Below are 27,054 nucleotides of genomic sequence, written 5' to 3'. Positions count from 1 at the left end.
TATTTGCTTTCCTAAAACTTTTTTCTTCTCCTTTGAAGTCCTTCATGGAGGTGTGCCCTTAGGGATGTGGGAGGATTGTGAGTCAGTTACAAACACTCCTCTTAGCTCATGCCTGCAGATCCATCCCTGTCTTCAAGGTGCTCATGGTCTGATGGAATCAGACGCAGGTGTGGGGATGGCTGATGACACAGAGCTGCTCTTGGGAAGATGGTTACAGGACAGCAGCTGCAGAGCAGGAATGCAAGAAGCCAAGAGAAGGGCCATGCAGAGGGAGAGGCAGCCTCCCGGGAGTGTGCCAGCTGATGGAGCTCAGCACTGCCTGAGACGGAGCCGTTTCCTATCACCCTCCAGCACACTGAAAGTCTTGTGTTCCCCCTGCAGGTTATCGCCATGATCAAAGGCTTGCAGGTGCTGATGGGCAGGATGGAGAGCGTGTTCAACCATGCCATCCGGCACACTGTCTACGCCGCGCTGCAGGACTTCTCCCAGGTCACCCTCAGGGAGCCCCTCAGGCAGGCCATCAAGAAGAAGAAGAATGTCATCCAGAGGTCAGCCTCACTGCGTGCATCTCCCTGCATTCAATGTCTAAAACTATAGGATCAGCTTAGGTTTCAACAGCTATAGAGTTGCATTTTCATAAATATGCTCAGTACATTTCTCTTCCACTTCCCGATGCCCTTGTGGTGAATTTCCTCTAAATGTATTGCAGGGGCTCCAGTTATTAACCTGAACAACCTACAGTAGATGAAGTACAGAGTGTCTGAGCTATCTGGAGATCCAGGGACAAGGGCGTGTTTATCTCAGGCCGGGAGTGTCTCAAAATCTGTCCAAAGAGCCTGATCACCAAGCCTGTAGGGACACGCAGCCGGCCTCCCACCTCCCATCTCAGTGTGTTGTCTTCAGTGTTTTTACGTCTGTTCCTTTTGGCCTATAAGTTGGTCGAAAACTACACAGATATGGCAGACATCCTGTAGCAACCTTGAGCTAGTTTTCCCTCAATATTTAGCCTTTCAGATAAAGTTGTCTCTCAGAGACATCTCTGTACAATGGAGCTTACAAAGGCCCACAGTGCACTGGTTTCATTTTGTGATTGTGTAGTTAATATATTTGTTACCAGTGTGGTGTGATTTTTAGCATTAATAAAGTTTTACACTGTGAGACTTAGCAGTTTGTGTTCGCTCCAACTGGGTGGAGGGCTGGGTGGAGGTTTTCATGTTTTCCATTATGCCCTCTGTTTTGCTCATGCTCGCCATAATGGGAGGCTCACTATGTGGGCAATGTGCAGTGTGGTCCAAAGGTAACTTAGGTTTTAGCTAGAACTTTCCCCACGAGGTGATCAGGATGGGCGTGTGGGTTCATCTGCTCCTAGTGTGCTGTCCAGGGCCTCTCTGCATGGTGGAGTGTGTGGGGGATGGGACACATTCCACGTGAGTCGAGGACACAGGCCCAGTCCCTGCAGTTATGTTAGTGACTTCATGTTCCTGTTAGAAAAGGGGGATCAGCCACAGGGAAGTCGAGTTTCAGCTCTCTGGGTGGATGTGTGTGGTCTGTCTTGCTGCCCTTAGCATGACTCAGTGTTCAGGAAAGAAAACATCACTTCTGGTAATTGATGTAAACTGCAACTACATCAGATCTTTTGGAGCTAGTAATGTCCCCAAGAAAATTATCTATTTTTAAAAATTTGCATTGAACTGGTCCATTACCGTGTCCCCCGACTACCCCCAGGGGACTTCATGTGTGAGAGTTGGCTATCCCAAGAGCTGTTTGCTAGGCAAGGAGATGCTGTGATTGTCAGTGTCCCGAGGGTGCCAGTGCTCCGTGCCTTGCTAATGACTTGATGGGGCTGTTTAGTGTCCTGCAGGCTATCAGGAAGACTGTGTGTGACTGGGAGACAGGGCACGAGCCCTTCAACGACCCAGCCCTGCGGGGCGAGAAGGACCCCAAGAGCGGCTTCGACATCAAAGTGCCCCGGCGAGCTGTGGGACCCTCCAGCACACAGGTTCTTGTCCCCCTGCTGCCCTGCTCCACCTGTTCCCCTGGGTGCGTTGCCCCTGAGCTGGGGGACAGTAAGCAAGGCCAGGAGCGAAATGACACCACAGCTGTCTGCTGAGCAGATCAAGTGTTGACTGTGTCTTTTCTGCTCCTCTGCCCCTGCTGAAGCGAATCCGGAGCATTAGCATCCTCGTGACTCTCAGATTTGCCCATCTGCGTGCTGAACTTAATGTGACTCCATTAACTCCTGTCCCAAAAATGTGGTTGAAAGTCTGTGTGTCTGTATTTATGCTGTGTTTCCTGATGGGTGTTTAAATGTAGGGTTATAATTTTTATGCTGGGCCTAAAACTGATCATTCCTAAAGACAAAACTTTTGGAAATATAACAACATAACTTTCATGTGTCCCTGGCCTTAAGCCACCACCGCTCTTCTCTCTCCTGGCACATTCAGCCACCCAAGCAGCTTTCCTTGACTCTCCAACCTGATTTAATATTCCCTGTGCTTCCCTCCTCCCCTTTTGGGACTTGGCACTTCTTATTCATCACCTCTCTGTTGAGGGCTTTTATAGTCTCTTTTGCCAGTGTATGAGAGAATTACCAGCAAAGCACGTTGCTGGCTCTATAGGAAACCTCTCAGGTATGTGGGAGGAAGGCATTTGGCCCACTCGAGAAGGATGGGTTCTGGGTCTCTCCAGCGCGCATGCACCCTCCCTGCCCTTCGTCCCCACATGCCTCTTCCCACCCCATGATGTGTGTGTTGTGAACTAACCGTTCTCTCCACCTCTCCCCTGTCTGTCCATGTCTAGCTCTACTTGGTGCGCACCATGGCTGAGTCCTTGAGCTCTGCCGAGCTGCTGAGGCAGCTCAAGTCTCTGGGCATGGAAAGGCTCTTGCATGTAGTAAACGCGTTTCTGAGGCAGTCCTACACCTATCCGCCTCTTTTAACCTTTGGTGGTAAGACTTCCTTTGTTTTCTTGTTGATGTTTACAGCACAGAGGTGAACTTCTCTGCTACCAGTTCTTTCTCCCAAGCATCAGCAACTTGGCCACTTGGATGGGCACCCAGACCCCCTTTGAGGAGCCGGCTAGCAGCGGGCTGCCCACTCCAGCCCGCTCTGGTCAGAGCATGGCAGAGCAGTCCTTCTCTCGTGGTTTACCTGAGTTTGGCATAACTAATGTGTATTTTCTCCCCTACAAATGTTTCCTTGGATGATGCAGCTTTATATGGTGAGAACCATGCTAGAGTCCCTCATTGCAGACAAAAGTGGTTCCAAGAAAACCCTGAGAAGTAGCCTTGAGGGGCCCACCATATTGGACATAGAAAAATTTCATCGAGAGTCATTCTTCTACACTCACTTGATAAATTTCAGTGGTAAGAGATACTGCTGACCAGCGTCCAGCCTAGCATGTTCTAACACTGCTAACACTGTCTAGAATGCTTCCACCTGCCTGACCATCCCCTGCTGTGGTCCCCTCACGCACCCAGATGGCAACACGTCCTAATCTTCATGCCATTCCCTCGCCTATCGCTTTAAATGCACAGCTGGCCAGGGACTTCCCTCCATGTGATATGGCCCTTAGGAGGGTGAGGGCTGTGGGGCCATGGGGCCGTGGCTGGCCCTGTGACCTGAATACCAAGTTTTTGTAACCCGCACGGAGTCAGAAACACAGGCGAATGTAATCTGTCACCTGGCTCGAGACCAAGACAGTGATAAATGTCAGAAACAGCCCCCAGGGGCAGTGATGTATGGAAGGTGGTAGGTGACCTGACACAGGCAGCCCGTCCTGGGGTGACGCCCTTGACCAGGGCGCCAGGTGGATGCCCTTTGTCATCATGGAGTTGTCCATATTTACTCTTGTGCCACAGCCACTTGCTCAGAGTGAGAGGCCTCTGTCTTAGCTAGGGGTGCTGCAGATTTAGAGTAAATTATAGCAAGGCTTTTGTTTTTCACTCTGCGAAAGGATGGAAACATTTTTCTTAAAAAATCTCTCTCTATTTTTCATTAGATAGACCTGCACTGAATATGCATGTAATGCTATGTCTTTATCTTAAGTAAAATAGAGTAATCCTGTTTTTATTTCTCCTTTTAAAAAGGACTTTTTTTTTCTCCCAATCCCACCAAGAGGCTCAGAGGGTTGACAAGTTCCCATTAGTGGGTAGTGGTGTCCAGTGGGGGCGGGACACTCGACTCTGCTCTTTCTGTGAGCCTGGATGTGCAAAGTCCAGGGGGGCTTTGCCTGCAGTCACACCGTGGTCGTGTTGTCCCTAGTGTGAGGTGCCATGCGACCCCTCCCCACTTGTGTCCCCTCCCACATGGCTCAGGGCTGAGAGTGAAGGAGCCAGCTCCTGGCATGTGGCCTCCTGAGATCACCCTGCTGAGTCTTTTTTGCTTGCAGGAGATTAACACGGTGTTGTTTAAATCCTTCAAGAAACACTCCAGCAGTGCTGTGACCTTTCACAGTTGTGGTTCCGAGAGTTCTTCCTGGAGCTGACGATGGGCAGGAGGATCCAGTTCCCCATTGAGATGTCCATGCCTTGGATCCTGACGGACCACATCCTGGAGACCAAGGAGGCATCAATGATGGAGTGAGCGTCCTGTGGGCCAGTCTTGGCTCTCTGTTTATGATGACCAGGGTCCTTGGTGGCATTTGGGAGCTGGGAGGTGGGGGAAGGGGCCACACTGTTCTTAGCACTTCCTCTTGGGATACGACTTTAGAGATTAATACAAGTAACAGATTTCTTGGCTTTGAAATCAAGAGCTCGGGCAGTAGGACTAATTAAGTCCCACCATGTTCAGATGCTGGCCAGGCCCTGGGGACTTAGCTGGGGTCAGGGAGAGAAGATGTGGCCTGGCCTGTCACATGGCAGAGCCTCCAGCGCAGATGAGTTTGAAGGAGGAAGTGTTGATTGGACAGCTTTGTTCTGAGGTCAGGGCTCAGGGCCAGGACAGGGCTCAAAGACTTTCAAAATATGAAGTCCATGGAGGGAAAGTAATAGAAAAATGGGTGTCTTGTGGTGACCAGATCAGGGACTGACCCAGCAGCTTCTTCTTCTGTTTGCAGGGCGAATGGTTAGCACCTCACCTTTGCCCATGCATGTCAGTTCTCACGTGGCGCCCGGGAGGATGGCCTTCCACTTTCTCTGGAGTGGCCATGGCATCTATTCTGCAGTGTCAGAGATGGTATGAGGAGGACAGAGACCCAACACAGAGGAGACCCAACACAGAGGTGTTGGTGTGCCTCTGTGTCATGCTTCTGGGATTGGGCATGGCCCTGCTGCGCACGTGGCCTCCCCTTGCCAAGCAGGAGTGGTTTGGCACCCTCAGAGGGAACTTACTCCTGGAGACCATTGGCCACCGCCTTTTGTCCAGACGTGGGTCAGGGAGAGAGGGGCTTTTGGCTACACTGGACATGCTCATGGTCAACTGTGGGACCCAGGACCTTCATATATTTTTCTTTTTAAGTCAGTGTGTTCTTAAAAATAAGAAAATAACTTACTTTTGCGGTTATAGAAAATACCGCATGCTTGTGGTGAAAGCTTTGACACAAGACAAGTGAGAAGCTGCAGTTATAGGAGACCCTTATGGATCTACCAGGTGCCTGGACATGGCCTGAGTAAGGCATCCCCCCCTTGGAATAGGCCGGGCTGGCGTGAGTGCGTCATCAGGGCCCTTGGCAAGAACCGAGTTTGGTGTTTGAAGTAAGAGAGCATTTTCCTCACGTGAGAGGGCAATAGTAAAAGTTAAGTGTCTGGAGGTGTGTAGAGCGTGAGAGCCAAGAAGCCCTGTGTGGGAGGCTGGCTGACTGCTCATCCCTCTGCAGGTACGTCCTCTACTCCCTGGACCTGTACAATGACAGTGCCCACTACGCCCTCACCAGGTTCAACAAGCAGTTTCTCTACGACGAAATCGAGGCAGAGGTGAGGGCCCAGGCACTGTAAACAAACTTTCTTTCATTTTCCTTTTCCTCTGATATTAGAGGAAGCAAACTTTCTATAATACAAGGAAGTTTAAACAATGGATTGAACTTTTGAAATAAACATTTTGGGATGAACCCTTCTATCTGCACTTTTCTCTGTGCATCTGCACGTGTGATGATTGGGGTCCTACCACATAAGCTGTGGGGTGACATACTTCTTCACTTGACAGCATGTCACAAGCACTTCTCTATCCTCACTGTCTTTGGTTATAGACACGGTCTAAAGCATCTTAAAGAAGATGCCCTGAACCAAGCCCTGTTTTATTTCTTTCATTTTAACTTTTTATTTTTCCTATTATAAATAATGCTTTGATTAACTTCTGGGCACGTAATTTTTTAGTTGTGTTGGATTATTTCTCGAGGACAAATTCCTACAAGTGGAATTATTAAGTCTATATATACACAACTAAGGAGATCAATCTTATTTTCTAGCTTAAGATTTAAGAGAACTTAACCTCAACAAATTGTATTGTGCAGCTGGGTCTCCTTCTCCACCTCCTCACAAAGACCACCAGAAAGCGCTTCTTTAGGGAGCTCTCATGGGCTCCTGGGTAATGCAGGGTGGGCGCAGGGCAGAGACCTGCAGGTCCTGGGGCCAGTCTCCTCTGAGCACACGGCGTTCTCATCACAGTTGCGGGGCAGGGTGCTAGCCCCCTTTGCGAGTGAGGATATGGTTTCGAGGGTGAAGTTGCAAGGCTGTCTCCACCCTGTGTCTCCTAACTGACCTCAGTGTCCAGAGCAGCCAGCCCTGTGTCTGTGTCTCCTGAGAAACAGCCTGCTGGCAGAAGCTGCCCCCAGAGTGGGGACCCCAAATGCAATGCGCATTAACCCCTTGGGAACACAAGACGAAGAGAGACTTTTTCATATTCCTTTGAGAGCAGAGAATAGGAACATTTTTCTCCATCAGTAAGAAAGGTCTGATGTTATTTTCACTGGCTGTGCAGTGGTTACTCCTGGCCACATCATAATACGTTTAATCTGCTGTTGTTGGACAATAAGGTGGCTTCTTGTTTCTCTTTCCTAGTAAGAACCTCTGTTATTGCCTTTTTGTTTTTTTGAGGAAGATTAGCCCTGAGCTAACATCACTGCCAATCCTCCTCTTTTTGCTGAGGAAGACTGACCCTGAGCTAACATCCATGCCCATCTTCCTCCACTTTATATGTGGGACGCCTGCCAAAGCATGGCTTGACAAGCGGTACACAGGTCCACACCCAGGATCTGAACCAGCAAACCCCGGGCTGCTGAAGCAGAACATGTGAACTTAACCACTGCGCTACTGGGCTGACCCAAGTTGCCTTTTTTAAAAATTTTACATCCCAGGACTTATTTGTAATGGGAAATTTGTACCTTTTGATCACCTTCACCCATTTTGCCCCCCCCGCCCCCCCCCCCCAGCTTTGGCAACCATCGATCTGTTCTTTGTATCTATGAACTTGGTTTTCTTTCTTAGATTCCACATATAAGTGAGCTCCTATGGTATTTGTCTTTCCTTGTCTGATTTATTTCACTTAGCATAATGTCCTCAAGGCCCGTCCATATTGTCACAAAATGGCAAGGTTTTTTCTTTTTTATGACTGAATAATATTCCGTCGTGTGTGTGTATGTGTGTGTACTACATCTTCTTCATCCGTTTATCCATTGGTGGACTCTTAGGTTGTTTGCATGTCTTGCCTTTTGTAAATAATGCTGCAGTGAACATGGGGGTATAGATATCTGTTCAAGACGGTAATTTCCTTTCCTTCATATGTATACCCAGAAGTAGAATGGCTGAATCAAAAGAGGTTTTTTGGTGTTATTTGATATTGATTTAGGGAATCAATCTAATATGTGCTCTCTTTTTCTTCAGGTGAATCTGTGCTTTGACCAATTTGTTTACAAGCTGGCAGACCAGATATTTGCATATTATAAGATCATGGCTGGAAGGTGAGTATATGCCTTGTTATTTGAGTATGAAATTTTGGGTAACTTGACATGACATTTCCATTAAAATTCACAGCGTGTGAGAAACATCTTCTTTTCCTTCCGTACTAGCTTGCTTCTTGATAAACGGTTACGATCAGAATGCAAGAATCAGGGGGCGACAATCCATCTCCCGCCATCTAACCGCTATGAGACGCTCCTCAAGCAGAGGCACGTGCAGGTGAGCCAGGCTTCTGGGCATGGCGAGGTGTGGAGCTGGCACTGGAAATAGTGGGCTTTTCTTAGACTCACTAGGTTTTAATAGACGTCATATGTTATGTGACTGTGGGAACATCCTTATAAAATGTTAAGATTTTAAAGACAAACAGTTTCTCTTAGCTAACCTGAAACACAAGGGAAGACCTGTAGTGCTCTGCACCCGCGCCTGCCTGGGCCCCCACTGCAAGCTCAGCCCCACAGGGCTTGGCTCCTCTCCAGGAGCCCAAAAGCCAGAGCTTATAAGAATGAAGGTGAGAAACAATTGTCAGCTCAGAGTGTCAGAGAGGCGCTTTCCCTTGGCCAGCACAAAGAACACAGTGCTTGTTTTTTGTTTCTTTAAAAACAGTATGTATACGTCACAAAAAAAATTAGGAAGATAGAGAAAACCGTGGGGAAAATTCCATGTAATTGTGACTACAGATAACAACCATTCACATTTTGGGACATTTTCCACCAAGGTTTTGTCTGTTTTTATGCTATTGAAATGATATTGAGGTACACATATGTTGGTAGACTCTGAACAAGAGGTGGGGTAATTTTCTTCCTCATTGTTATCACTCTGGAGATCAGGTGTGCACAGGCAGCTCTGTGCTGGGAGATGGTCACGAACACCATCCTGAGGGGTGTGCTCACTGACAGACCTCATTCTCCAGGGTCTCTGGTGAGGCTTGGGATTTCTGCCCGAGATGTAAGCATAAGTTCAATGCAAAGGACACTGCACAAGTTCTTTACGGCTTTGACTTGCAGAATTTCAGCTTCAGGAAGGTAGGGCATTTGGTTGTGACACCTGTATATATAATTTCATCTAAAATGTTTACAGTTTTGTACAGTATTTATTTATCTTTTAGAATTGGTTTCTGGAGGGTGTATGTCTGTATATTTTCTTGCTTGCTTGTTTTTGTTGTTCACTCTTTCTGCCCTCTCCGTACCCCAGCTCCTGGGCAGGTCCATAGACCTCAATCGTCTGATTACTCAGCGTGTCTCCGCAGCCATGTATAAGTCTCTGGAACTGGCAATTGGACGCTTTGAGAGTGAGGACCTGACGTCAATCGTGGTAAGTGCTCTCCCCTTTCTCAGGCTCCATAGATTTGGGGGAGACTGGCTGCAAGGATTTAAGCTGATTTTACTATGTCCTTACTGATAAATTGAACCAATCATAGGTTCACTTTTTGCACAGAAATCAAAAAGTATGCACTAACGGAGCTTCAGCTATCCTGGGTATGTTTTTAAGCATCTGCTGTTAGTATTCACAGTTCTAAATTGACTTCAAAGAACACTCAATCTCAGTCTCGAATAAATTACACCTAACTATGGCAAAAGAATGAAAGGAGGAAAGTTATAAAAATCAACAAGAAATGAAGACAGAGATAAAGGATTTGAGAGAAAAATGTATAGAAGATAGACAGTGAAGATCCAACATAGATGGCATAGGGGTCCCTGAAGAAGAAAACCAGAGCAATGGATGCAACAAATATTAAAGTTGTATTTCAAGAAAATATTGATTAAAAAACACACTATAAATATATATTAAAAGCATACATCATGTGCCTGGTAAAACTGACCCAAAGTGGCAACACCAAGGAATGTTGCAGTAAAAGTATTGGACTTTAGAGGAAAAGAAAAAGTCCTCTGGGTATCTGAGCAGAGCAATCAGGGAAAGAAAATCCGATTGTCCTCAAACCACTGCCAGCAGCTCTTTGTGCCAGAAGCCAAGGAAAGGAAGTGGGAATTAAGGATTTTGTGCCAAGCCAAATCGATCTTCCAAGAATGATGGCTGCACACCAATGGTAGTGAACATGCCAGAAGTCAAGGAAGATTCTTCTTTACTAGAGAAGCAGCTTTGGGCAGGAGAATGTAAGAAGCCTTGGTGGGGTGAGGGGCTATCGCCTCAGGACACACTGCAAGATTGAGCTTCCCCAAGTAGGGTCTTGGACCATGGCATTTTAATTGTCATTGGCCATATATGATTTGGATTGAAATCATCGGTCAAGACTTTGACCTAGACCTGCACTGCCCATTACAAATATAATGCAAGCCACATAGATCATTTTAAATTTAATCACAGTCACATTAGACAAGGAAAAAGAAATAGGTGAAATTAATTTTAATAATCTATTCTGTTTAACCCAATATATCCAAAAATTAACAATTCAACATGTAATCATTATAAAAATATTATTGACACAGGTGTCTTACATTCTTTGTCTTCATACTCGTTTTTTGAAATCTGGTGTGTATCTCACATACACAGCACACCTCAGTTTGGACCAGCCACATTCTTGTTCCTATATGTGGCCAGTGGCTGCTGCAGGGGATAGCACAGACCTAGGCAGGTTTTTATGAGCAATCAGTGTGAAAGCTCCTGTGAACATGCTTGCCAGCTCTGCCACACTGTTGTGCTTATGAATAACCCCAGGTGCATTGGAGAAGGTGACTCAGGCTAACACTGAGTACGTATGTGGTGGTGGACACGTCCCAGTGGTCTCTGACCTGTAAGATGGTTGGAGGCCAGTGGTATGCAGGGGGGAAGTGACTGCAGTGGAAAAGGACAATGGCCCTGTAGGGGTGACCATGGTAAGGAGGGGCATTTTAAAGGCAGTAGGGAGGGCATAATGAATTTAGGTGTGAGAAGCAAGCTTGTGTTGCCTACCAGACCCTGCCATGTCTTGGTGTAGCTTGCTTGCCCCTCCTTGGTATGGGCACTGTTTTTGGCCTCTCCCCCACCCCCGCCACCACCATCAGAGCACTGTCTGTGTGGAGAATGAAGGTCACTGTGCTGGGCCCAGTTCTGTCCTCGCACCCTGTCTTTGTGGTCCCTAGGAGCTGGACGGCCTCTTGGAAATCAACCGCATGACCCACAAGCTGCTGAGCAGGTACCTGACACTGGACAGCTTTGACGCCATGTTCCGGGAGGCCAACCACAACGTGTCGGCACCTTACGGGAGAATCACCCTCCATGTCTTCTGGGAACTCAACTATGACTTCCTGCCCAACTACTGCTACAATGGCTCTACCAACCGGTGAGCGTGCTGCCTCACAGATGGTTCCCGATGCTTCTGCCAAATGATATCTAGACAAGATGGTCTCAGGCCCTCCAGTATGTCCACTGGGTCACCACCGCCCCTTCTTCTGTGCCCATCAGGATACTCAGGCCCTCCTGGTCTCGTCCATTTTGCATGTGCATCCCTGGGCTAGCCGTTGGGCGTCTGGTCGTGGCTTTGCAGTGGAGACTGCATGGCAAGCCAGAGTTCCTGTCTAGGGCACTTGCTTGTGGCTGAGGGTGGCATCTCATGCACGTGAACAGCGGCTGCCGGGTCTACATCCCCTCCACAGTTTTAAGTCTACCTGACATTGGACTGTGGTGGGTGACTCTACTTTTCATGGTTCCATTCTGGGATATCGGGGTGTGTGAGGATCTGTCAGTTAGCCACCCTCCCACCCTCCTACCCTCCTACCATTTTACTGCTATGTTGAACAGCACAAAATAGCCACTTGGATGATGGGACGGTTGAGAGCAGCAGTTTCATGTGGTCCAGCCTCATGATACAGCCCCAAGTCCTGGATGGCCCTGCCTTGGCCTCCATGCACTGGGCCACCATCTATAGGAGATTTGTTCTCTCTGCACTTAGCTTGGTTCCATCTCTGCGTCAGCACGTGCCAGGGACATGGTGTGAGTGTATGTGTGTGTGTGTATGTGAGAGAGAAAATGTGGGTGTGTGAGTGAGAGCACATGTGAGTGTGTGAGAATAAACATGGATGTGTGAATGTGCATGAGAGTGTGTGAGTGTAAGAGCTAGAAAGTTTAGGTATGAGGGTGTGTGTGCATTTGTGACAGAGTGTGAGTGTTACGACCACTTTTTAAAAATAAGCGTGTTCTATTTTGTTTTGCTTTGCTCCTGGATCTGAACATCCACCATGTATTAGCTGAATTGTTACTCACTTTCAGACCCAGAGTTTTGGGTCTCAAGAGGGGGTGCTAAGCTCTGATGGTACCTGCTGTTGCCATTGTCAGTTGGGGCTCCAGGGTTGGATTTCCTTGTGGGGAGGCAGGCCTGTCCCCAGGGGCATGGAGCTGTTCCGTCAGAGCCATTGGCCCAGCCCCAGGTGGCTGATGCCCATCCCCAGGCAGCGGTGGTGGGGACATGGCCATGGCCTCCAGAACCGTGGGCGGAGGAGCCTGGCTGGGTACAGTCCGCTGGGAGCAAACGTTAGAGACGACTACTCCCTGTTTAACTTCCTTTTAAGGTGCCTAGTTTACTGAAACAGATATTTTTCAAGTTGTTATAGAGTCGGAATTAACTGAAAATATATTTTTGTTACACAAATAATGCATGATATTTACAGAAAAGCTAGAGATCATGTGTGTGTGTGTCTCTATATATGTCTATATATATCTCACTCTCTATATAGGGAAAAATTATATATGGAGGAAAAATAATTAAATCCCCAGAGATTTCCCTTGTAAAAAAATGTGTGTATCTTGTAGAGTTTTTGCCATACAGTTAAACATGCATAGGTATTTTTATTTTGCACAAATGGGTGCTATTAGGCATACTGTTATATACACATTCTTTTTCCAGGTGACGTATCAGGAGGAGCATCGTTCTGTGTTAGTGAGGATGCGTATATGCTCCTTCTGCATCTGAGAATCCGTTTAAGTGATGGCCAGTGTTCGCAGGGTTCTCTTTGTTTTGGTTGGTCCATTGGAACCTTTGGGAGTGATTTCTGTTACCTTTCCTTAAATCATTTTTGCCTCATGTTAGAACTGGCATCTCCAAAGGTGAAGTGTAACAGAACCCCACTGTCAGTGGGCTGAGAAAAGGTGTTCCAATGGGGTCAGAATCGGGCAACACAGGGAGCTGTGATTTTTTGTATTATTTTAGATGGTATTTTTGATTATCTAGCATTTTGTCATCCTTTAAAAGATTTCCCAGAGATCTGGGACCAGTTGAAGATGTTCCCTGTGTGCCTGCTGCACTGAGTATGTCCACACAGCTCTGGCCTGTCCTGGTCTCCTTGGTGACAGGTCAGTGGGTGGAGCCCTGAGAAATGAAGAGGGGTGACGGCCCGCAGGGGAAGGTCAGGGTTACTTGATGATGACATTCAGCAGGTGCCCTGAACCCTTCTGCTGAGTTGTTGTGTTTTCTGAAAGACACTCCAGGCTTCTGAACGAAAGTTGGGTAAGGAGTGTGGAGCTACGGAAACAGATCAGATTCTGAGGCCCCGCCTGCCAAGTTGGCTCGTGTGGGTGTCCTCACCCTGCTTGGGGCTGATGATGGAGAACCTCCCAGTGTCCAAGTCCATCTGACCTGCTGGCAGCAGGAGTCTCACTCTCAAAGACAGAGTTGTCAGGGCTCAGGTTGAGAAGTTGGCGCTGTGTAACCCAGTGACCTGACGGAGAGTCGAAAACCTCCAGGCCAGCGTTGACTGTAGGGCCTTGGTGGAACTGTCTGTGTGATGAACTTTGAGGCATCCAGTTAGATAAACAGAAGAGGCACCAGGTGGTACCTCAGCCCTCTGTTCCCTGATTGCACACAACACGTCTAACATAAATGACAGCAAGCGGAAGAGACAGCACTGGGTGTCTTCGTCTGTTGTGGCATATGTCCCCCACGGGCCCATGAGGCACTGTGAACATTCCTGTTTGTGGAGCAGACACAAAGACCTGGGAGAGTATGAGTGGGCCCTACTTGGGCAGCAGGAGGCCGATCTACCCACCGAGGCTCCTCGAGAGCTGTATGCCCTCCTTGAGCAGCTAGTTGATCACATCTGGAGCTAGTTTTACATGTCGGGGTTGCTACCCTCAGGGCACATCTGTTAACAAGGGCCAGCATGAAGTGACCTCATCCTCCTTGGGCCCTGAGATGCCATTCAGAGGGAGCCCTATCTGTCACAGGGGCCTCTCCTCCCCAGAGGAGCTCTGCTTTACTTGGGGGACCTCCACCTTTACATTCCTGTTGACAAATGCCATTACTTCTGTATTTTTAACAGGTCTTCCAGTGGGATCATTATAGCTTCCATGATGTGGAAAAGGCATTTTAAAATAGCATTTTGTGTGTCCAAGTTATATATGGAAACCTGAGAAGACAGACAAACCTGTGCCACCCAGTATTTTAACTCTATGTCTGAGGGTTTCTGAGAGCTGCTTAAGGGAAACCAGAACTTCACTTGTTGCTCCACATATCTGCTTAATTTGCTGCTTATTTCTGATGCTTCTGCCTGGTGACTCTGGGGAGTGGCATAGGGTGGCCTGTGACTTAAAAATAACCTGACAGCTAATAATTGTGTGACAGTGCTATGACCCTGGAAACAAGGTAGTAGCTGGGACAGAGTCAGGCCTCTGACCAGCAGACCACAGAGGGAGGGTGTGTCCTCAGTCACTTTGTCCCATCACTGGCGATGTTAACTTCTGCCCTTGGTTAGGGTGGTGGCTGCCAGATTTCTCCCTAGCATGTTAACCATTTTATGTTTGAAATTTATAAGTAATTTATAGGGAGAAAATTTGAGACTGCAAATAAACTGTTCCTTGTTAAAATTTGGTCTACTCGTTTTAGCAGCTGTTGACGATTCTTACCCAAATCAGTTATCAGTATGATGATTGAACACTAGTCATTTTTGAACTTCTTCATTCCATCTACATATATTAGTTGGCATTCTGCTGTACATGTTAGCATTTATGTATTTGTTTATTATCAGTAAGTCCTCAGGGATTCTAACTTAGAGTTATGATCTGTTACTATCATTACTTGATTTTTGTGGCTCAAATTAGTCCAGGGTTGGCCAGCGGGAGCCCCTCTGCCAAGTTTCTGTGTCCTGTTTGCTGTCCCCATCATTCTTAAGCACTGCCCTACTTTCTGCCCAACAAGAAGTTCCAGGTTTGTCTTATTTCTGCTCTGTCCTTGCAATCTATCATTTCTACAAAGATTCCTTTTAGTGGAGAGTATTTTAAAACTAAGCCTGGTATTTAAAAACTAAGTCTGGGTGTTAGGTATGTTCATTGCTGTTTGGGCGTCATTGTTTCTGGAACCTTTCGGTGGTCAGAGATAGGAAATACTTGTGTACTATATTAGGTTCCTCTGGTTGCTATAACAGATTACCACAAACTAGAGGCTTAAAAAAGAAATTTCTTTTCTCACGGTTCTGGAGGCTAGAAGTCCAAAATCCAGGTGTCCCCAGGGTTGTGCTCCCTCTGAGACTCTGGATAGAATCTTTTCTTGACTCTTCCCAGCTTTTGGTGGTGGCGGGTAATTCTTAGCCTTGCTTAGTCTGCAGCTGCATCACTCCAGTCTCTATCTCTGTCATCACATGGCGTTTTCCCTGTGTGTCTCTCTCTTCTTATAAGGACCTGAGTCATAGTGGATTGAGGGCCCACTCTACTCCGGTATGACCTCATCTTAACTAATTACATCTGTAACAACCCTATTTCTGAATAAGATCACATTCTGAAGTGCTGGTAATTAAGGCTTCAAATTATCTTTTTAGGGGATACAGTTAAACCCGTGACATGTGCATGTGTGTGTGTGTGCATGCGTTTCTCGAAAGCTAATCTATATATTAAAACCGTGAATTTGCAGTGATATCTTCAATTGCAGTTCAACACCACAGGGTTCATTCTGGTCTTCTCCTTTTGTATTTTTGTAACTTCTTTCTATACTGAGAATCCTTATTTCATTATCCTTAGTATATTTCCTCATTTGCTCGGTTCTCAAAAATGCACAGAGTAGTTTCAGAATTACAGATCCTTACCATTGTGAGACACAAACCTGCTAACTAGAATTCAGTGTTTGTTTCCAATTTTTTTGTCTTTAGATTGAGAATATATATAGTGAAAATATGGTATTCAAAAATTATTGGGGATAATGGAGTAACAGGGTTTGGATTTACTCTTTTGCCTTAAACAAGTGAAAAACTGGACAAAAGTTAGGAAACAGTTGTTTTCAGACATTAGACATTTCCCTGAGGGAAAGGAAACAAAGGAAGTGAGCCCTATGACTTCCCTGGCTTTCTTCCTGGAAGCACTGTCTGGGCCACGGTGCAGAGGTGGGTAACCAAGTACAGCTTGGAAGTCTTACTTCGTGGGGGAGACAGACTGTGGAAATCAAGGAAGCTAAGACTGCTGGAATTTGCAGGGCAGAGTGCAGGAGAGGAGAGAGCTACACAGAGAAACAGCTCCTGAAACCAACTTAGACCCCTTTAGTCCTTGCTTGAATATTAAACCACGTGTGCATTGGATAGAAATCCAAAAGGCTAGGCAAAGCACAACTGCTGGGGAGCTGTAAGCTGAATAATTCCCAGAGCTCACACAGAGCCAGGAGTGTCATTTGAGGCCCTACCAGCAAGAATGGGGAAGCCTCATTGACGACCCAGGCATTGGATAGAATTGCCAGAAGGACCTGCCTTGGTACCAGCCTTGGGGACAGTGATTACTCTGCCACCCTAACAAATCATGAAAGGATCCAGCTGACTTTCAAGCAATTTAATGGCCTGCCCTAAAAATTCAGCACTCTTTAAAGGATAACGATAAAATCCAGACACTCAGCAACATGACATTTCTGTGTAAACACACTCAGTACTATAGGCCACTGGTCTCCCCTGAGATGCGCATGTTCGTTTTATGTACTGGTGGTACTTTGACAGTTACATCCTTTCTTATTTATTAAAGTGCACTATGTCTTAATCAAGGTCTTAGAATTTAATAATCAGCAAATCCATATATTTTTCTTTATTATGCTTGTTTGCAAAAGTTTTATGTGCTTAAATGAACCCTTCTGATTTGAGTGTTAGCAGAGTTTGGCATTTCTGCTTTAAAATCCAAGCATTTGATTTTCAGCGGCTCCTAATCCATTTTTAAGCCACAGTCTCTTGGCTAGGTGAGTGTAGTTATAAACACTTAGCTCATTCTTCCCTTTAGCTTGTAACTAGTTATCTGAATGATTGGGCATCGCTGCCTGTGTCCACTTTCCCACTCCTGTCCCCACTGTTACTGTGGTGTCCAGAGGCCCAGCAGGGCCTGAGTGCTTGGTCAGGACCACTTGTCCAAGGACTAATTTAGGCTTGAAATGGTTCTGGTGACAACAGACCAGATTTTCCCTGAGTTTGGAGACTGTCTAGTGGTTTCAGACGGACCCCTTAGTTCTCACTCTGTTCCTGAACTTGGATACATTTATCATACTTTGGAATATTTATATCTCATTCATACTCTGGTTTTTGATTTCCTAGAATTTTTCCTATGTGATAATTATATCAGTTAACTGGGAGGAAGATTTAATTGATGGGTGATGAGAAAGTTCTGAACTTTAAAAAAATTTCTTTTAATTAAAAAGTTAAACTTTTGTTTTTGTTTCCTTTTTTTTCTTTTAAATCTTTTTGTTTAGATTTGTTCGGACAGTATTACCATTTTCTCAAGAATTTCAAAGAGATAAACAGCCTAATGCACAACCCCAGTATTTGCATGGATCAAAGGTAGGTTCTTGTGTGTTTGTGTTAAGATTTTTAAGTTCACAATGAAGCATATTTTGAAGTTTAGTTAAAATCAGTTTGTTGCAATGATTTAAATATATCATGCCATGTTAATAACTGTTAAATGATAAAATGCTATCGTTTTCTTCCATTATCACCTTCCTGGAAAGTAACATAGTCTTGGGATAGCCCTCTGGCCATGTGGTGGACAGCAGGCTGGGCCCAGCCTTACTCCTGGCACCTAAAATAAGTGAGATTGTTAGCAGATTTAAAGGTTTAGAAACATCAAGCCAAGAAAGTGTGTAGAAGAGGCTTGGGGCACTTGTGTGACGGAGGGGCTGGGTGGCCAGTCCCGGTGTGGTGCCATGAAGGGAGAAGTTGAGGTGGGAGGGGGCAAGTGGAAAGAGAGTTGACATCCGGAAACCAAAGGCAAGCTGGTGAAAACCACAGGATACCTGCCGTCTAGTAAGATGAGACAGGTGTCCAGGCTGAGGTGGGTGGATTAGCAACAAATGAGTATTTTAATGGTTAGTGTTATTAATATTTAAAGCCTTCTTTGAGTTTAATAAGAAAAAGACAGACACTCGGTAGTAAGAAGGAAACAGATGCAATGAGCAGACATTTCCCAAAAATGTACTTAAAAAAATAAAAATAGATATCCGGCCTTATCAGTAATTGAGGGATTATAAATGACAGCAGTAAGAATTATTTTGCCCCAAATCAGAAAAGGTTAAGGTACCCAACTCCTTCTGTAGGGGAGTGGAATTGTCTTGAGTGCTGCTGCAGGAGCTCACCTGGGACTGTGTGATGCTGGGGGCCATCTGCCAGCATTTATCAATGTTTATATATTCTCACTTAGAGGAAACCAGACACCTGAGGAAATAAATCACTTGAGTCCAAAGTGAGCTCTGTTATGGGGGTAGTCCTACAACATTGGCATAAAAAATGAGAAGTACCCAACTTAACACCAAGAATACTAGAACAGTTTACTGTCTGGCAGAATGCATTGCAGCTGTTGAAAATAATTACATAGATCTTATTGACTATGGGGTCCTGGGGCCTGTATTTTATTAAATTAAAAAAAATCAAGGGCTGGCCTGGTGGCATAGTGGTTAAGCTCACGCGCTCCGCTTCAGTGGCCCAGGGTTCACTGGTTCAGATCCTGGGCGCAGACCTAGCACAGCTTGTCAAGCCACGCTGTGGCAGCATCCCGCATAAAATAGAGGAAGGTTGGCAACAGATGTTAGCTCAGGGCCTATCTTCCTCACACACACAAGAAAAGAAAGATAGAAAGAAAAAGAAAAAATATTCCAACAAAGAGCAAGTGGAAAAACCAAATCAGAAAAAAAAAAAAATCAAACTCCAAACACAGTGATCCTAATTACAGAAAGATACCAGAGAAAAGAGTATTGGAATATGAAGCAGCAGCTGTCTCTCAGAGGGCTGAGTCTGACTTAAACTCTATGATGCATTTGCGTTGTTCTCACTTGTTTTTTAAGCTGTTTCTGTCTGATGTCAGTGTCAGCCTCAGTCTCACGCGGCTTGACCCATAGGCTGTGTGCAGAAGTGGCGCACGGTCCCTGTCCATTAGAGACACCAGCCTCCCTCCACCTGGGAGCCTGTAGCTCTGAGCAGGTGCCACTTGATGCTGATCTGAAGCTCTGATGGGCCAAGATTTGGCAACGTGTTCTCTATGTTTTCTGAATGTTCTTCTCACAGGTGCAGAAATGAACCTATTAACACAATGACATGAAAGGACCACTCTTTAGGCCCCCAGCTGTGACTCAGAGGGGTCTTGGCTCATCAGTCTTTCCTTTCTGACTAGTCTTTGGAGAGACACCCTGGCCTCCTCTCCCTCCAGCGTCTCCAAGCTCATAATGTCGATCATGGCGTGTCTCGCAAAAGGGCGCTTTGGTTGCCCACTTCTGTCTTTATCACAGCATCCCAACACTCTGTAAGCTAATGTGTCCATTTAAAATCTTCAGCCTGTTAGCCAAGAAGGAAATGACAGATGCGTTGCTGGGACGAGCCAGAGTGTTTAGCAGAGGATACATTTGAGAGGAAAGGGAAAGCAGTGTTGGTAAAAATAGAAACTGCCTGTGTTTTACAAGAATACGTGGAATTCAAGGTGAAAGTGGTGCTATTTGTGTTGCGCACTCGGGAGGAAATGTGTGCTCTCTGTGCTGGCTCCTGGGAATGCTGTGAAAGGGACTGGTGTGACAGAGCCTTGGGTGGTCTCAGGGGCGGTCTCACTCTGGGAGGATCTGGATGCTGAGAAGGGACCAGCCCTGCAGAGGGGCCTGGAGGCCAAGGCTGTCGGGATGGCAGGCAGTGTGGGGCATTCAGGCCCCGGCGAGGGGCCAAGGCCTGAGGCGGGTCAGGGAGTAGGCAGAGAATGATGCCCGGTAGAAAGATGTTATTTTAGGCCAGGCAGGAGATGGTGGCTTGGACCACATGATGTTGACAGAGATGGAGATAAGTAGATGGATTCAGGGTGTATTTTAGGGGTGGACTTGACTGAACTGACTTCCGACCTGGAGATGGAGGGTGAGGGAGAAGGAAGACCCAGTGCTACTTCCTAGGTTCCTGGTGGTTAGGGAATGGAAGTGCCACTTGTTGAAATAAGAGAGGGCTAGATTTGAGGAAGACAAAGGCAAGAGGCCTTCATCTCAGGGCCTGTGTCCACTCCCCTTCCTGGGGCTGCCCGCGCTGCTGTGAGGAGCGAGGACACTGCCCTGCTAAGGGTCCATTCAGCCATAGCCAGGCTGGCCTTGCACCATCTCCCATTGGCTGAGGTTGGGGTGGGGACACCGGAAGGGCGTGGGATGGGTTAGGGGATCATGCGGCTCCCCTCAGTTAGTGTCAGGGTTTAGCTGGCTGTTCCAAGCCTTGTGATGATGACCAAGAATGAAGAAGGCTGGGTGTCACTGTCCCATCTGCTGTGTTCTGGACAGAGTGTCATCTTTTAGTATTAAGTAGTGGTATTCTTTGTACTGATATCAAGTTGCAGTGACAGTCTCAGGGTGTACTCAGCAAGCATTTCCTGAGAGTGTGCTATGTCGCAGGCTATGCTGGCCTCAGTCAGGGAACAGAGTTCTTGGCGCAGCAGGAGCTGGGTGTAGGCCTTGCTCTGGAGAGGCCTGAAGGCATTGGCGAGGCCCCCACAGGCACCCAGGAGCCAGATAGCCTAGGCTGGACAAGGGAAGGGCCCCCCTGTTGGCCCCATGGGTCTGGGCGTATGGCCAGCGAGGCCTGGAGGGCGAGAGGGAGGCTCAGGTTGGTGAAATGCAGGTGGGGGCCTGACGCCTCTGCCCTCCTCCTTCCTCCCTCTTAGCCAAAGATTTCTCACCTGCAGAGGGGTCCCCAGTGGCTCCTGCCTTAGAGAAGGGAGGTGGGAGATGAAAGCACCTTCACTGGGAGGCCCCTCAGGTTGGACAGATGACACTAGCTTGTGGTGGGACATGAGGTCCAGGAAGTTACCAGACTGCCTCTTCTCCAACCCTAAGTGACAGCCATACTCTACGGACCCCATTCTCATGCTCTCTGAGCTGCTGGTTGAGTGAGGCTGGCAACAGGGATAGACCCAGGTGCACCCATCCTGTCTTTCAAACTGGGGATGACAGAGGCCAGGATGTAGATTGAGAGCCAGTGGGCTGCCACCCCAACACAGCGTGCACCAGGACACTTTCTAAGGTGCCAGCTGGATCTGAGAATTAGAAAAGGTGTTTCTAACCTGTTCTTTCCTGATTCTCTGTTCCTTAGAGTGTGAACCTCTCATGTCCGTCCTCTGGGTTGCCTGCCTGCCTCACTACAGACGGTAGCTTGAACTTGGCCATACTGGGAGCATTTGCAGCTTGGAAATGGGCAAGCACTAGAATCCAGGCTGGCGTGTTGGTGCACACTGCACACCTCTCTGCCCCTCGGAAAGGGTGTGAGTTAGATTATTTTTAAAAGGATTAGAATAAGTGCTCTAATGCCCCTTTTCTGAAATTAAAATATAGTGCCTTACCTCCTCAGAACTAAAAGAAATTTTATGTAATTTTAGAAGTTAGGACTAGAAAGTTTGGCAGGTAAGATAGAAATTTCTTGGGTTTCTGCTAACTAAAGGATTTGCTATGAAGTTGGCTTGGCTCTGAAATTTTTAATCCTACTCTTAGGCATGACCACAAAAGAAAGTTTTTATTGCATTGTAATAAACAGAAGTGTCCATGGGAAAGAGGAACCAAGAAATGAGGTGGTTCTTCCCTTCTCTGTCCTCCAGTTCCTCCCCTGCCCCAGCATTTGGAGAGGATAACAAGCAGTGAGGAAAGGTGGACGCTGGTGATTGCCCCCTTGATCTGCACAGCATCTAGCCATGGGGGTGTCAGGCCAGCCTCCCTCTTGGTCTCTGAAGGGGTGGATTCCTGGCTTGTGTGGTTGGTTTCAAAAGAAGTTCCCCTCCAGCACGGTTGTGTCCATCCTGCTGTGTCCATCATCGTATTAAAGGCACAGGAGACACATTTTCATTCTGCAGGGTTTTCCTCCAGGAATGCAGGGAGACAGCAGTGTTTCAGCTTCCCATGTGGCAAAGCTGTGAGCCCACAGTTTCTGAGTAGCCCGGGGTCTGCATTCACATGTTGTGTGTCCACAGGGGCACAGACACTTTTGGAGCAAAGCAGGTGCCCATTTAGGGGGAAGGAAAGATTAGATGAATTGGATTTGATTGTTCTTTCTAAAGCAACCAGACGTGACTGAACTTGAACTTACAGATTTCAGCCTTAGTTTGAGAAATTATGATTGTGTCATTTTTATTCTCATAACCTAAACCAATATTTTTGTTAGATTATTTGGACTCTAACAAAAGTTTGGATGGGTGACATTGATGTTGACTGTTCATCTTATATGACACTTTTTTGAGGATCAAAAAAAGGCAGAACGCTGAAACATCATGATATCGGAGTTGAATGTTGTATTCGAAGGACAGTCATTTTATTTGAATTGCTCAAACCTGTCAGCTGCATGTCATTTTGCTGCAATGTAATTTATAGTGTTTGTACCTGTGAGATTATGGAATACCCAGGAATCCAATCAAAAATCCAACTAGTTCTTTTTTTTTGTGAATGATGAACTAGAGCTAGTGTCTTATGGAAATAAAATTGACTTAGATGAGTGGTCCATTTATGGCATTATCTTTTTGGTTCTTGGTAATATCACCACTCTGAGTGAACTCTCTTCAGCACATCACTGATATTCTTTCCTATAAGGTAAGTAAGACTGTACCCGATTGACAGTTGAAGTTGCACAGCGTCAAGTGTGTTAGGGAACCCAAGGCACACAACTCATGAGTCTGGAGCCCACATACTCCGGTTTCCAGGCAAGGCCCACGTCTCTGCATCAGACATGGCCAGCAGTGTTTCTTGAACTGAGCTGTAAGCGTGGATGTCCAGAGTGCTTCCCTCCTCTGAGTATTTTACCATGTAGTATCTGTAGGTAGTTCCTCCTCCCCTCCCTCTGAGTAGTTACATTATTCACCTTGTGTTGTCCCTAGCATCTGCCATCTTTGGGATGAGTGTAGTTCGCAGGGAAGTCAGACACTGGCCAAGGGGCCAGGAACCAGGTATTATTGAGCCATAGGCCCCAAGCAAGTCAGGGTGACTTTCCGAGTGAATTTTCTCACTTGTAACCTGAGGCTATTAGATTTCAGTAGTGATTTTTGTGTTTTTCTTTTCAAGCGTTAGAACTTATTATCAAGCAAAAACCTCACACAGAATCCCAGCACTTAAAGCACAGTGTGGTGCTTGGAGGAGGCAGTGGGAGGTAGTGTGTGTCTGACTCAATGATTGAAATATGGTCCTTTCAAGTCTGATACGGTCATAGGAGTGGACATGTGACAGGCACTTTGCAGAGCTTCTGTGGTTCTCAGTGTAGCAGAGGAAATAGCTAAGATAAGTATAAAACAGGGATGTGGGAAATACAGGGACCTAAATGGAGGTAAGCTTGGTATACTTCACTCAAAAAGTGGTAATATGTTGATAACAGTAGATTGTGATAACTTATGTAATGCATAATGTAAGACCTAGAACAACCACTTAAAAGATGTGTGCAAAGAGATACTGTCAAAAATGCTATAGGTAAATCACAATGGAATTCTAAAAAATGTTTAAGTGACCCATAGGGAAGACAGGAAAATGAAACAGAGCCCACTTAAATATTAAGAATTATATGTAAGTGTATTAAATGTAAGTGGTATAAATAAAAGAGAGATTGGCAGAGAGAATTAAGAAACATGACTGTACACGAAACTCACTTAAAATTAGTGATATGTGTAGGTTGAAGGAAAACCGATGGAAAAAGATATACCATGCAAACATTACTCAGAAGACAGCAGGAGTGACTATGTTAATACAAGATAAAGTAAATTTCAGAGCAGAGACTATTACCAGGGGCAAAAAGGGACATTACATAATGATAAAAGGGTCAAGCCACTGAGAAAATATAGTACTCCTAAATGTTTATGCTCCAAACAACAGAGCTTCAAAATACTTGAAGCAAAAACTAACTTAAGTGAAAGGAGAAATGAACAACTCCACAATAATAGTTGGGGAATTCCATGTTCTTCTCCCTTAGTAATTGATAGACTAGGTAGACAGAAAAATCAGCAACAAAGAACTGAACACAATCAACCGACAGGATATTACTGACATGTATAGAACACTCCACCCAACAACATCAGAACCCATTCTCTTCAAGTGCCCTTGGAGCATTCCCTAAGATAGACCATATCCTGGGCCATAAAGCAAACCTCAACAAAATTAAAAGAATTGAAATCAGGGGCCGGCCCCATGGCTGAGTGGTTAAAGTTCTGCACACTCCGGTACAGCAGCCCAGGTTTGTGAGTTCAGATCCCAGGTGTGGAGCTACTCCACTCAGCAGCCATGCTGAGGAGGCATCCCACATGCGAAGTGGAGGAAGATTGGCACAGATGTTAGCTTGAGGCTAATCTTCCTCAAGCAGGAAAAAACAACAGATAGGCAATGGATGTTTAGCTCAGGGCGAATCTTCGTCACCAAAAAAAAAAAAGAATTGAAATCGTACACAGTGTGTTCTCTGACCATATGAGCTCCAATTAGAAATCAGTAACAAAAAGATGACAAGAAAAATCTCCTAACACATTTCTAAAATGTTCCATGGATTAAGAGGAAGTGTCAAGAGAAATTTTTTAAAAAAGGCATTGAATTGAATGAAATGCAAATATATCAAAATTTGTGGGATGCAGCTAAAGAGTTTCTGAGAGGGAAGTGCATAGCACTGAATGCATATATTAGTGATCTCCCTGCTGAGTATGTGTCCGTGTCCTCAGATGAGCTTGGAGGTTCCCTCCTACAGGAGACCATCCTGACTACCTTTCTCAGTTGCCCACCCTGCAGGGACTGCCGTTCCCAGCTGCCTGTGCATCTCTCAGAAGGCAGCTCCCATGGCCTCATCAGGGTCTGTCCTTGGGTGTCTCCCCCAGTAGATTCGGAGCAGCTCCATGGAACAGCAGTGAGGCTCTAAGATGTATTCATTTCTCATTCCGGGACCTCAAAATGGCTTCTTTAAAACTGGCAGTTTAATAAATGTTGAAAAACCAAACTGTTTTGTTTTCTTTGTTTTAGCAAGCTTGCTTTTCATGTCTTCAGTTTGAAGACATAAATACTAGTAAAGGCAGTCTAACAGATTCTCTGGATCTCTCCACCTAAGGGTGCCGTGTGTTGTGTGCATCTTTGATAATAATTCTTTATCTTCATGAGTGTGTAGGGACCATGTTGAGGACTCTGGAGATTTCATCAGACACTTATGTTCTCTGTCCCCCAGGCTTTGAACTTGGCCTACTCTAGCATTTATGGCAGCTACCGGAACTTTGTGGGACCTCCACACTTCCAGGTCATCTGCCGGCTGCTTGGATACCAGGGCATTGCAGTGGTCATGGAGGAGCTGCTGAAGGTTGTCAAGAGCCTGGTATGTTTCCCTCTGATGTGCTTCCTTCACCCAGTGAAGGGTGCTGCACCCAATTCCAATGTAGAGAGGGGGTTTTTCACTCCACCAAGCAATTCTCAGACACCAGCTGTGTGTCCTACAGTTCAACTCAATTCTGACACTGTCTACCTAGAGATAGCATCAGATCCTAAAGGTTAAAGCTCATCCCCTAGGTGCCAATTGCAAGTCCAGGTTGTCACCTTTGCCTCTGACTGACTGGCTGTAAATCAGAGATTTCTACAATCCCCTCCTTGGGTTTGATTAATTTGCTAGGGCAGCTCACATGACTCAGGAAACTAGTTTACTCACTAGATGACCAGTTTATTACAAAGGACATTAAAGGATATAAATCAACAGCCAGATGAAGAGATAGACACAAAAGAGCTTCTGTCTTCATGGAATTTGGGGCCTGGGACGGTGGCACATGGAAGCATTCCAGTTCCCCAACCTAGAGGCTTTCTGAACCTTGTCCTTTTGGATGTTTTGGAAGTTTCATTACACAGGCATGCTTGGTTAAATCAATGGCTGTTGGTGACTGATTCAACTTCCAGTCCCTCTCGCCTCTCTGGAGGCCTGGGGATGGGACTGAAAGTTCCAACCTTCTGATCAGGTGGTTGGTTCTCCTGGCAACCAGCCCCAGCCTTAGATGCTTTCCAAAGTCACCTCATTAACATAACAAAAGATACCTTTAAGGCTCACTTAACTTAGGAAATTCCAAGGGTTTTAGGAGCTCTGTGCCAGAAAATGGGGACAAAGACCAAATACGTGTTTCTTATTATAAATCACACAAGGCTTTGAATTCACTGAGATAGAACAAACCAGGGAGTCTTTGTATCTGGACTGTTCAGTTTAGCTCCAAACATACACAGTTTGATTTCTCTCCCATCTTTCTTAATTCAAGAGAAGATCCATGTTATTTTAACTAAGTCATAGAAAAAGTTAAGTACTGTTGATGAAAATAATCCATCAGCAATCTATAAATGAAAATTTGGGAGAGTTTATTCTGAGCTAAAATCTGAGGACCATGGCCCGGGGCCTTTCTTCCTGAAGGTAGAAAGGGCACCAAAGAAGTGAGGTATACAGAGTGGTTATATACCCCCAAAGAGGATCTTTCTCATATGGTTGAAATGTCCCTTTCACAATAGTCGTGAGACTGCTCTGTCAGCACAGCGATTGATGGACACAGCAGGTAGGTCTGCTGTCTCTGTGGACACAGCAGGTTGGCAGGTCTGTTGTGTCAAGCTGGGTGGTCACAGGTGAGCTGGGTGGTCAAAGGTGAGCATAGCAATCAGTTCCTAGCCTGAGGAAAGATGCTTATCCTTAAGAAAATGCCAATGTGGGGGAAGTTGCACCTTTATCTTAAGGCCATTTGTTCTTGCCATAGTAAATGTTTAAAGCAGATATACAGTGCGTGCTCCCTGGCCACCGCCAGGCCCTTTTGGAAAAAACAAA

The 27,054-nt window shown here is 46.1% G+C and overlaps 1 protein-coding gene across 1 annotated transcript in view; it reads left to right on the top strand.

Annotated features, from left to right (window-relative positions):
* LOC106823927 (cytoplasmic FMR1-interacting protein 1) overlaps positions 1-27,054 on the top strand; it is a 71,552-nt gene that overhangs the window by 26,998 nt on the left and 17,500 nt on the right. Inside the window, 14 exon segments of the mRNA XM_070497117.1 lie at positions 382-548; positions 1,852-1,999; positions 2,800-2,970; positions 2,973-3,107; positions 3,110-3,164; positions 3,167-3,364; positions 4,423-4,579; positions 5,815-5,911; positions 7,817-7,893; positions 8,002-8,110; positions 9,083-9,202; positions 10,969-11,168; positions 17,523-17,610; positions 25,441-25,584. Of these exon segments, the coding sequence (XP_070353218.1) occupies positions 382-548; positions 1,852-1,999; positions 2,800-2,970; positions 2,973-3,107; positions 3,110-3,164; positions 3,167-3,364; positions 4,423-4,579; positions 5,815-5,911; positions 7,817-7,893; positions 8,002-8,110; positions 9,083-9,202; positions 10,969-11,168; positions 17,523-17,610; positions 25,441-25,584 (1,866 nt within the window).

Source organism: Equus asinus, chromosome 2, assembly GCF_041296235.1.
Source record: "Equus asinus isolate D_3611 breed Donkey chromosome 2, EquAss-T2T_v2, whole genome shotgun sequence".
Taxonomy (NCBI): domain Eukaryota; kingdom Metazoa; phylum Chordata; class Mammalia; order Perissodactyla; family Equidae; genus Equus; species Equus asinus.
Note: the sequence above shows the minus strand (reverse complement) of the source record. Positions and strands in the feature narration are given on the sequence as shown.